A 12227-nucleotide genomic window follows, 5' to 3' on the forward strand; every position below is an offset into this window, starting at 1 on the left:
GACAGTGTTCTTCAGCTGCCGGTCCATGGTGCAATCAACGCAGTGTCTTCAGGTCAGCTCCCTGAGTGCTGCAGTGCACAAAGCCATGGGAAAAGGCTCCTACGTGCGGCCTGCACCTGAACCAGAAGACTTCTCTCTGACGTCGCAATGTCAGAGGGAAAGCTTCCAGATGAGGCGCGGGACACGTGCGAGGAGCCACTGCCCACAGCTTTGTGCAATGTAGCACTCAGAAAGCGTTAATCGCACAGTGGACCTGCCCAAAGATAACACCAGGGGGCAGGCCAGAAGGCAAGGCACATGGAAGGAGAGAGACAACAACAGTAGAGGAAATGCTTTTATTTTTTTTTATTTAGTGATTGATTTGTCTGTTCAGGAAGAAATGCATTTGTTTTTTACCTCCGGGGTTGTACTGCTTGCAGAGTCTTGCATCTTAGGGTTTGTTTGTAAATATTAGTACTTTTAGTTTTTGGTCCTGCATTTGCATGGGTTATCTATTTTCTGGTAGGAATGAATGTTGAAAAGCATACAGTGTGCTTTGTGTATTTTAATGTTGTGGTTAACCATTATGTGTGGTTAATACAATTATATTGTGTGTATATATGAAAAATGAATGGAAAAAATGGTGTTACAATTAGTACTATTATGGGGGTGGGGTCTGGGGCGGAGAGATTGAGTGGAGATGGGCATGACTTAGCCCAGTGTTCAACTGCCAGTCCGTGGATCGGTACCGGTCCACAAAATTATTTTATTTCCGCTGGTCCATAGGTGTCAAAAGATTAAAGAACACTGTGCTAGAGGAAGGCATGGACATGTGAATGACCAGTGAAAAGCTATTTCCTGCCTCACAGTAAAATGAAAGTCTCTGCCAAAGAAACCTGAACTAAATTAAGGCTACAGATAACAAGGCAGCAGTGTCTGAGTTTTAAAGTGTGTTTAAAACCTCACCTAGCAAAGTCTCCAAATAATCAAAGCTAAAGGACTTTTGGGGCATTTTTGGGAGGACCTGAAGACCTTAGTGCAGAGGGAGGTTTGTCTCCACACAAAGTGCAGGGCTGTGAGAGTCCTTTGAGGGACTTGTCGCTGTTATTTAAAATAGAGTGAGAGAAGACGTTTTTACCACTTGATTTTTGCACTGTGATAGTGAGTAGTGCTGGCACCTGTAGTGCCTGAATAGAACTGGCAGAACTGTTACTAAAGAGCAGCCGGTAGCCCTAAAAGGGGGAGCATAAGAATTCAAGAAACTGGAAAGCATGTTTTAATTTTGTTTGCTTGTGATCTGCTAACAAGGACTGTCCAGTCCATGAATTGAGTCATAGAGAGAGAAGACATTAGAGCACAGTGATGTGCACTGTATTACCAGTGAAAGGCAACTCTTGAGTTTGATTTATAACATTTTATTGAAGGAATCAAACAAGTATACAATAATATAATACAAAGAGATGTTCAATACAATTAGATTCACAATTAGATTTTTCTGTTGCCTACAATAAACCCGGTGAAGTTTTGTTTATAAGAAATCCAGTGTCCAGGTTTTCCTTCTACCAACCACATAAAAGGCGCACTGAAAATCTTACCCATGGTCCGAGTCGGGTTTCCCCACTCACCTGGGGCCTGGCCCGGCCACAATATAAATCTAAGGATTGGATTGGATTGGGTAAGGGAGTGAACAATGTGCCGGAAATACTTCAATCATTGAGATGGAAGGTATTTGTTAAAAGCAGGTAATTGCTTAACCAGATGTTTCAGGTAGCATGTGAAATAGAAGTTGTAATTAATGACTCGATTTGCCAACATGGAGTTTTGGTAAAGGCATCTACCAAATTCGTCCATGAAGCGAGTGAAGGAAGGTTTCTTCCTAGGGGAAGTCTCTCTAGTAGTCTTAGATGGAGATTGTGGCTCAGGAGTCATAGGCCTCTGTGGTCGAATGAGAAACATCAATATTGAAGATAAGAGTCAATAAGCAATGATGGAGATCGATGCTGCCACTTGGAAAGGTGTCAGTCCGATGAGGAAGGCAACGCAGGATGTTTGTTTCTCTGGACGTTTTGTTTGAAGAAATGTGTTTGGACTTGCAAGAACACTTGTTGGACTGAGAACGTCGAGGAGAAGAATGATGCTTCAACGAACTAGAACGGTGTCTGGAGGCACGATGCTTCGACGTACGGCAGGATGATGTCGAGAGCCATGATGATGCATCGATAAAGCAGTGGCAGTACTAACATCCCATGTGGTGTCATGCTTAGGCTGGGCCGGTACCCAAGGAGTCGGTGTCGGGGTAATAAGCTAAAACATATCCCCATACTCTACACAAAAGAGAGCAGAGAGCAAAAATGGGCAACTACGGTCCACGAGGGCCAGAATCCAATTGGGTTTTCAGGATTTCCCCAATAAATATGCACTGAAAGCAGTGCATGCAAATAGATCTCATGCATATTCATTGGGAAAATCCTGAAAACCCAATTGGATTCCGGCCCTCGTGGACCAGAGTTGCCCATGTCTGGCATAGAGTTTCTCTTTGAATACAAGCACATGTGGCTTCATTGCCGGTACCAACAGTGCCACAACTCGTTCCAGAGAGAATGACTCGGATGATGATGCACCCCTCGATTTGGAAATGAGTCGCATAGGGGGGTCTTTGCTTGGTCGGCATGATTGGACTTGATGCCATAATGACCTGTGACCCTGTCTGGGAAGCTGGTGGCATTTTAACTGGCTTACCAGAAGGAGCGATGACCTGCGTCACCGGAGTCAATGTCGGTGCATCAAACAACGTCGGTGCATGTGAAGCATCAGTTCCCTCCATGCTGACACCAAACAACTTCTCTTGTTGTAGAATATGGCTCTTAATGGTGCACTTCTGAAGTGTGGAACAGTGTGTGCAGGACTCGATGTGATGTTCCAGGCCAAAGCACTATATACACCAGTTGTGGGGGGGTCGGTAATGGAAATTGTCCTTTGACATCTGCTGCACTTTTTAAACCCCATTAACAGGCGGGACATGGACAGGAAAATTGCCTCAGCCAAATTGAACTCAATGGCTGAGGAGAAAGAGGCCCCCGCCATCAAAACGCCCGAAGGAAAACACAGGGAGAAATTGAAAAGAAAATTAAAGAAAAAAAATTAACGCGCAAGCGGGAAGGCAAGGGCTGAAAATGAACAAACGTTTCAAGAGCATGATTTCTTAGCTCCGTGGAAAACTAAGAACTGAGGAGCCATGCACCTACGTCAGGCTGGAAAGCACTCGTGCATGTGTGGTGCGGTCAGTTGTGAACTTTCTGTACCGGGACTCTGTGGATGACATCACCCATATGATGCCTGCTTGTCCTAGGATAAAGGGTTATTTGGATTGTCAAAGTGAATGTTGAAATCTCCAGGAATTATAGGATTTATGTGAGAGATAGAAAAAAGTCTAAGATGGCTGATTATAGGGACATAAGAGTCTTTAGAGATTTGGGGGAAGGAGGTAAAGGAGCTGAAAGTATAGGGGAAAGGTGGTAAAAATGTCAAATTGAAGGGGTTCAAGGTGAGAATATGTACTACAAGGCACAAGTTTGAAAGGGATTGAGGCGTTATAACAGCAAGGCCTCCTCCTTTCTTACACTCACAAGAGTACATTTTATAGGAATAGCCGGACAAGCTTGATGAAGTTAAGCCTCTTCACCTTTTGACAGCCAGATTTCTGTGAGGCAGGGAAGATGGAGATTATGCTGTTGAATGAGATCTGATAGAAGTTGGCGCTTGGTTTTAATAGATCAGATGTTTAGTAATCCTGCTTTGATATTATTGATAGATGGGTGAGTGGGGAGCGAGGGAAAAGATGGAAGAAGAGAATAGTATTTAGAAATCTAGCTCTGGTGTTTGCTGAGTGAGAATGGTTTGATGTGGAATGGAACCTGCCCCAATAACTGGTATTTGGTAGTCCATTTCAATTAAAGGGGAAATAGAAGAAAGTAGTGTAAAAGAGAATGAACATGGTTAATGGAAATAAAACTTAACTTGTTGTATTCAAATACTTGAAGTGGGGGGAGATTTTCACAAGAATTGCGCACAAAGGAGCACATCAAGAGCAAGAAATGTTCCTTAATTGCGCACACAGGAGCACATCAAGAGCAAGAAATGTTCCTTAATTGCGCACACCTTTGGCATGTGTCGCAAGAACCGGGAATTTAAAGGTACCAAAGAGGACTTCCGTAGGCAGAGTAAGAAGCGGGGGTGGTGTCACTGCCATGATAACCACGTACAATAAATAACAATGTTTCCTTGTAATGAGACAGCTAAAATCAGTCAGAAAATATTTTGAAACCAAAGCTTTCTGAATTTTAGTACAATCCCTAAATTTCAACTAGACTACTTTAAACATAACACTGGTTCTTTGCTCTAAAACATTGCTATTGCATCTACAACTAGTTCAAAATGCAGCAGTAACACCGTATGTTAATATAACTCGTATGTATTTGTAATGTATTATAAAAGGACTGTATATGTTGCTTTAGAAACCTTCTAGGTTTTGCACTGTCTAATGACAGGAATTTGTTTCCAGTTGCTGCCCTAGCCATTGTATTTTTCACCCAAGAATATTAGACAGGAATGAGTAATTCAATGTTTAATAAATACCTAGCACTTTACAGTCTGTAGGTAGCTTTTTTCTGCTAATAGTGTGAAAGGGTTAAGGCCAAGTATTTTGATTTTGTTTCAATTATGGTGATTTGAGAAGAGCAAATATGATTTTGGGTGTTTGCAGATTAAGAAAGTATTTTATTGCGTTATTCTTGTATTACCGTTTTGTTTTTTTAACAATGTAAAAAACTTTGGGCAACTTATAACCACAGCAGCAGTCTACAAATAAAATAGATTCGACTATTCTGTAGAAAAAAAAGCTAATGACTCCAACAATAAAAAAAGTTAAGGCATACCTTGGCTTCACTGAGTTCACGTATCCATTCTTTAACCAAGTTATTTAATTTCCCCAAAATTAAAATCCTGTAGATAAAGCATCAGAATGTAAGAACATACTAGTACTTAAGGGATCAGATTTTTGTGATCAACACATATTATGATAAATTACATATAAATGGGAGATTAGGTTCTTACCTGATAATCTTTTTGTTAATACACACAGGAGTCTGTATTCTAGGTGAATATCCTCTAGTCGTGAGCTGATTGCAAAAGGATATCATTCACATCTTTCAGCTCCTCCTTGTTCCCCAGTGGTGTATAGTGCCCTCTTCAGTTTGTACCAAAGCAATCAATATCCACTATAAACAGAAGAAAGCAGAAGGAAGGGAACGTGGAACTTCCCCAAAACAAATAGTACATTTCTGCTTTGCTCTGTAACTCATGAAAAAAACAATAATTAGCATGAACATGGAAAAATTATTTTCTTACCTGTTAATTTTCTTTCCTTTAGTCACAGCAGATGAATTCAGAGACTAGTGGGATTACGTCAGTTGTCCTCAGCCTTCTTGGATGCACAGCCTCCTGGCCAACCAGTATATGTCATCTCAGAGCATCCAAAAACAAACCTCAACCATAAGAAACTCCTTTCCCACACACATGAAACACAAAAAAACCAATTCTCTAAGAAACCAAAAGGCAACTCCAGCACAAAAACAGTGCCAAACCACGTGCAGAGCCACGAATACCGAAACAGGGCGGGGCTCTGGATTCATCTGCTGTGACTAAAGGAAAGAAAATTAACAGATAAGAACATAATTTTTCCTTCCTTGTCATCAACAGCAGATGAATCCAGAGACTAGTGGGATGTAGCAAAGCAGTCCTAACGTAGGGAGGGAAACAAACATCACCGCAACACTGCCAACCTACCGACGGTCATAGCAAAAGAAGCTCCATACCCAGACCATCACTGTGTATATACAGAGAACCACAAAGAAATGGAGAAAACCGCCCCTCCAATGCCCGATCTGCAGCAGAAGATCAAGGAAAGGAAAGAGTGAAGAAACCCCACAAGCAGTCAGGGGTTAAGCTCAGAATACATGTGAGCAGGCACAAACAGGAGCTAATAGCACAATGCTGAGGAAACCACAGCTGCTGAGACCCACTATGAACAGAAGGAGTGTAGAGTACCAAACTGAGGTGACACTTAAGGACTCCCAAACAACTACGGATGAATGAATCCGCTATGCCCGCAAGGCCCCGAGTCCACTGGAAAGCCATGACATTCATGAAAAAGCTCACTATAACAGACCCCCGTCCCCTTGAAAGGGTGTAGGGCATGAAGTGTTGAAACACAAAGAGAGAAGGGTCACAACCCAAAGTAGAGCCACCTCAAAGTAGTAAACCAAGAGCCCTCCGAAAAGAGTCAAGCTGCGGCACCATGAAAGAAGAAATCCTCACCAAAGAGAGGAAAAGACTCACACACCCACATATAGAAAGCTACAGAAGAGGCATGGATGAAGCCAGGCTCCTCCCTCTAGCAGCTGAGGCCCACCGAAGGGCGTCAAGTCAGACTCCAGAAATCACAAAGAAAGCCAGAGGGACATAGGGGAACTAAATCAACAGAAACGTGAATAGTCGAAACCACTGGAGAGAAACAAACGCAGGTCCAAGGAGAGCCGTACAGACTAATTAGATCATATGCGTCGTGAGAGTATAGAATAAAGTCCACCTAACCTGGGCTATGCTGCAAAAAACAGCCCAGCAAGGAAGGGACCTCATGCATACAGAGAAACCTTGCTCATCAGAGGAACCAACAAGTGAGACAAACTAGATGTAAAGAGAAAGTCCGGAAGAACTGCCCTCACCACAGAATGAGCTACAGAAAAAAAGGTAAGAGAAACAGGTAAACAGATACCAAGGTCAACCGACCCAAACCCCAGAAAAAAAGGAGATTCAGCTAGACCCAGCTAGCCTCACAGACCAGAAATCCATAAAATGAAGAAAGAAAGATGAGTCCACCAGGAAGGCAAAATCTTATTTTTTATATATATATATATATATATATATATATATATACTAGTATTTTAGCCCGTTACATTAACATTATGTCTGTCTGTCTTTATTTCTGTCTCTCTTTCCCTCCCGCTCTCTTTCTTTCTGTCTGTCTTTCTCCCTGGCCCCCTTTGTCTGTCTTTCTGTGTCTCTCCCTGCCCCTGTGTCTTTCTTCTTTTCTTTCTATCTCCCTTCCTCCCACTGTCTGTCTTTCTTTCTATCTATCTATCTGTCTCTCTCCCTGCCTCCTATGCAGCAGCATTTCTCTCCCCCTACTTCCCTGTGCAGCAGCATTCCCTCCCCCTCCATTTCTCTCCCCCCACACCACTTCCCTGTGCAGCAGCAGCATTTCCCCTACCTCCCCTTTCTCTTCCTGCAGTCTGGCCGGCTCCCTTACTGCCCCCCTTCCCTTCCCATGGTCCCGACAAACCTGCCAATTCCAGCAGCATGTGCAGCACTGTACACATTCTGCTTCGGGGCCTTCTACTGCCCTGATTTACTCTGGCACGTCCTTGATGACATCATCAGAGAAGCGGCAGAGCAAATCAGGGCAGTAGAAGGCCCCGAAGCAGCGTGTGTAGAGTGCTGCACATGCTGCTGGAATTGGCAGGTTTGTAGTCGGGACCGCGGGAAGGGAAGGGGGGAGGCAGTAAGGGAGCTGGTCAGAAGTAAGCTTGACTTCTACGACTGAATTTTGGCAACTTTGTTTTTAGACTATCCTTAGGCTAACGGCTCCCTTAGTTACTTTGAGAAGTTTATTTTTGTTTTAAAAGCCACCTTTGGGCTCCTCTCTAGATCCCCACCTGCATCGGAAGCCTTCTCCGACACAGGTGCGGCTCGAGAGAGGAGCCTCCACTGCAGCTTTGTCTGTTGAAAATCATCCGTTCTGCCAAAAACCAAAAATGTGCTGCCACCCCTAGCATGGCTTACTTTAGGTTTCTTCTCCCTCCCCCGTTGCCGAGTCGCTGTTAATATTCAGATGCCATCTCTGTCTCGCAGCGGCTTGCCGGCTCCGGCCAGACAAAGTTCATTTTTTAGTTCAAAGCCGACGCTGCGTCTCCTCTCTCGATCACCGCCAGAGTCGGAAGTCTTCTCCGGCTCTGGTGAGGTTCGATAGAGGAGCCGTGGCGGGGGCTTTGAACAAAAAAATGAACTTTGTCTGGCTGGAGCCGGCAAGCCCGCTGCGAGACAGAGAGACGCTTGGTAAGCGCGCATGCGCACTCTGCCGGCCATGGAACTACAGATCAGGCAACACGGCGTTAAGAGTGCGCATGCGCGCTTAGCATTTTATTATTATAGATATATATATATATATATATATATACACATACAATAAGATTTTTTTTTTTTTTTTTTTTGTATCGTAAGGAAGAGGAGGGAGACAGAACACCCCAAAGCCTAGCGGCGCCAGGCAAAGGAAGTTGAAATCGTTGGGGCAACATACAAACGAGGCATAGAGCCGTACGAGGGTACACTGAAACAGGTACCTTCAATGTCCCCTCTCCCGTGATGACAGGGTCTGGTCTCGTCATGGAGTCACCCCTCCTGTGCCAGGCGGCCAGATCAACCACCCATTCAGTTAGGCGACTTCGGTATACTGGCATGGCTACAGCTGGAGGCCATGATATAGCTGTGCCAAGCTGATAGGTTAGCCTTAAAAGGCTCTAGAACCCAAAAATCCATATAGGAGCCTCCAGAGAAAGGGTGAAATGCTGAAAATAGAGAACATGAAACCAGCACACATGGACACCTCGTGCACCACCCCAAGACCCAAAGGAAAATAGGCTGGAAACATAAAGAAGAAGCCCATAGGCAAATGAGAGACACCTTCAATCATGTGAAAAAGACTAAAGGGGAGAGTATACGGCAAGGCGCAGAGAGCCATAGATATGAAATGCGAGCTCACACAACGTAAAACAGAATCTAAACATGTGCAACTGCAGAAACAGGACCTCAGCGTGCCCCAAATAAATGTGGACAAAGGCTTCCACCAAAGTCCCCAAGGACTACGCGACTGAAAGAAAAGAGGAAAAAGCATAGGACCCCCCTAACAGTGCCACAAGCAACAAACACCAAAGAGAAGGCCCAACCCATAGCATAGGCACAAGCAGCCTCGCCCGCGTCAAGCGACAAGTGTTGCGCCAGTAAGAGGAAGCCACATACCCCGCACTTGAACAAGGCAGCCCTGCCAACAACCGCAAGGACAGTGAAATAGCCATGTCCCCAGAAGCAGCCAATGATGCGCTAAGTAGAAAGCCCTGAAATATAGCAACCACAGGTGGAAATCGGCCCATTGACTGTGTTAACAGAAAAAGGCAAACCAGCAAACTGAGCACCGCAACGCATTCAGCGGAAAGACACGGCATCGCAGTCCCGGGCACCATAACCTACACCAAATGGCGCCCCTACTAACGCACCCCACGCCAGGACAACTCGGCCACTTACTGCCATCATCCCGCTTCAACCGCCAAAACCAAAAGAAAGCGGGCCAACCAAGGCCGGGGCAGGCAAAGACCGGCATTATAGCAGGTCCCTGCCCATACTATGATACCCACATTACCATAAAAAATCAGCCACAGGCTCACACAGCCCACCACCGAAAAGGAGTGGAGCGGAGCAGCAAAAGGGCAGGACATGCCCACAAAGAAATATCCCCAGCCACCGGTGAACCCACACACAGAGACTTGGAAATGGCACCTGACCTCCACAGGAGAAAGGAAATATCACCCTCGCTTTCAAAACAGTGAAGAATAATAAGTCAAAAATCAAACGTCCATCCCGGTATAAAATACAGGGAGGGTATAAACAGCAGAAGCAACTCCCACCGAGGAAGAAAACCAACTATATGACAGGAAAACTATGCGGCGTGTTCAGGGCACATAGGCACAACCGCTGCTGCAGCGCGCCGAAGACTAACTACCGGCAGAGAAGACTTGAAGACCGTTGGCTCCCTAGAGCACCCAATCCAGCGTCCCCACTACTGCACATCGAGTATGCCGAGAAACGCGAGCTGCCACAGCAACCCGGTAGGAACACTATATCGGAAAGCAGCCTGAACACCTCAGTGAACAGCGGACCAAACGTGCTCCATGCGGCCGTTGCAGGCAAACCAAAATGGCTGCCAACGCCTGAGGGAAAAAGCAGCCACCACTCACATACCTCTCCCGCCGGAGCTCTCTATAGAGGAGAGAAGACAGCCCATTTGAGCGCCTGAATTACGGCGGAGCTGGGTCAGACCGCTCAACCAAGCCCCTTGCCAGCACCTGCAGGAGCCCAAAATGCTACCGCACCAAAAACCGGACCCCGCGAAAGGAAAGAAACACTCACCCGACATAAACAACGAAAGGCAACCGAAGGAGCAGGAACATATGCTGGCAGAAGCAAGGGAGCTCAAGCTCTTAAGGATGAAAACCGCTGTGGAAAGCCGGTACTCCTCACAAGTGACTTCGTGGTTGTTTTGGGGGTTTTTTTTATGTGGGAAAGGAGAAGTAACCAAGTCACAATGGCAAATAGGGAAAGGGACCTGCGGTGAACAAGAGAAGGGTGAGGCAGGGACCTGGGGGGGGGCCCAGGTGTAACCCCTAAAGCTGGCACCGCTCAGCCAGACACCCCTCTTCTTGAAATATCCAGGCCTGGACCGAAATCCACAAGCAGAAGCCAGGAGCTGTGAAGAACACATCCATCAGCCTGCGGGAGATAGAGAATACTGGTTGGCCAGGAGGCTGTGCATCCAAGAAGGCTGAGGACAACTCAGTTCTCTCTATCTCCACCAACTGGTTGATGGACGTAATCCCACTAGTCTCTGGATTCATCTGCTGTTGATGACAAGGAAAGGTGTCATAATAAATCATTCTGCTGTGTGCAACTAGCACAAACACATATGGAGCTCAGGAACAACAACCTATTGTTTTATTAGCCATATATAATTACATGTTCTTCCAACTAACAGGAGAAAAACTCCAGTTCTGGGCTTCAGATTTATTCAAGACAGGAAGCAGGCACATTGAAAACTGACAGAGAGGGCCATACAGACTCCTATGTCCTTTAACAGAAAGAAGATTATCTAGGTAAGAACCTAATCATTCATTCTGTTCCATAAACCTAGAAGTCTGTACTCTAGTTGATATACCAAAGCAATGGCAGACACCTAGGGTGGGACAGATGAGCCTGCTTGCAAAATAGAGGAGCAAAAAGCAGCATCTACCCAAGCTTCTATGCCAATTCTGTAGAATCTTGAAGGTAATGGGAGCAGACCACGTAGCTACTCTACATATCTCTTCAGGTAGCACTGCCCTGGTCTCCACCCAAGAAGCCACCTCATTTCTGGTCGAATAAGCTTTGAGAGAAATAGGCGGTTATTTGTCACAAGTTTCAAGTTTAATAAAAATTTGTATACCGCAGTCTTCTAAGCAGTTTGTACATAATAAAATAGGGTAGCATATATTAAAACATACAGGACCTACTGGAACGATAGGATTAAGGTAAAGAATTACATTATAAAATAGAGCCATATAAAGGAAATACACACAGGCAATGTACGTCAACAAAACTGTTATACAAATCCATCTAGCAAAAGATGTCTTGGAAGCTAATCCGCCTCGTCTTGACTGACTGGTTAGGAAGAAGACGGTTAGAAAGACAAGTCATTGGTCCATTCCAAATAGTGGAGTAAGAAACTCTCCGTACTTCAAGTCTCTGAAATATCTTATTTTGCTTGGCTGAACCAGTACACTGAAAAGTGGGTAGACGGATTTTTTAGTTGACGTGAATGGCTGGAAACAACCTTCGGTAGAAAGGAAGGTACCGTACATAAGAATTCCTGCCTCCGTGATCCTGAGGTATGATCTATGCATGAGTGCCTGAAATTCCGAAACCTGTCTTGCTGAGAAAATTGCACCAGAAGCACTGTCTTTACCATGAGATCCAGAAGGGATGACTCTTAAATGGGGCTTACAAAGTCCCTTCAGGAAGATGTTAAGATTCCATGTCAGAAAAGGCTGGTGTAACGGAGGTCGCAATCTGAGCACCCCCTTCATAAATCCGGATGAAATGCCAGAGAAACTTTTCCCACTCGAGCTCAGAAGCACAAGAGTCCTGCCAACTGCACTTTGAGAGATGCCACTGCCAGGCCTCTCTCTAGTTCAGTCTGTAGAAATGCAAGAATCACTAAATTTGAGCCTTGAAAGGCTCCACATCTTTGGTGCACCAGAACTGAAAAGTCTTCCAGGCCTTAGCATAGGCCGCAACAGTTGAAGGCTTTTTACCTCAGAGGAGAGTAG

At 45.1% G+C, this 12227-nt stretch overlaps 1 protein-coding gene across 5 annotated transcripts in view; it reads right to left on the reverse strand.

Moving 5' to 3' along the window:
* PAPOLA (poly(A) polymerase alpha) overlaps positions 1-12227 on the reverse strand; it is a 365046-nt gene that overhangs the window by 319059 nt on the left and 33760 nt on the right. For 4 of the 5 annotated variants that reach the window (XM_033951973.1, XM_033951971.1, XM_033951970.1 and 1 more), the window contains exon 3: positions 4914-4980. The exons of the other annotated variant lie outside the window; for it this stretch is intronic. In XM_033951973.1, the coding sequence (XP_033807864.1) occupies positions 4914-4980 (67 nt within the window). The remainder of the gene's footprint in view (positions 1-4913; positions 4981-12227) is intronic. 5 annotated transcript variants of the gene reach the window in all.

Source organism: Geotrypetes seraphini, chromosome 7 (assembly GCF_902459505.1).
Source record: "Geotrypetes seraphini chromosome 7, aGeoSer1.1, whole genome shotgun sequence".
Classification (NCBI taxonomy): Eukaryota; Metazoa; Chordata; class Amphibia; order Gymnophiona; family Dermophiidae; genus Geotrypetes; species Geotrypetes seraphini.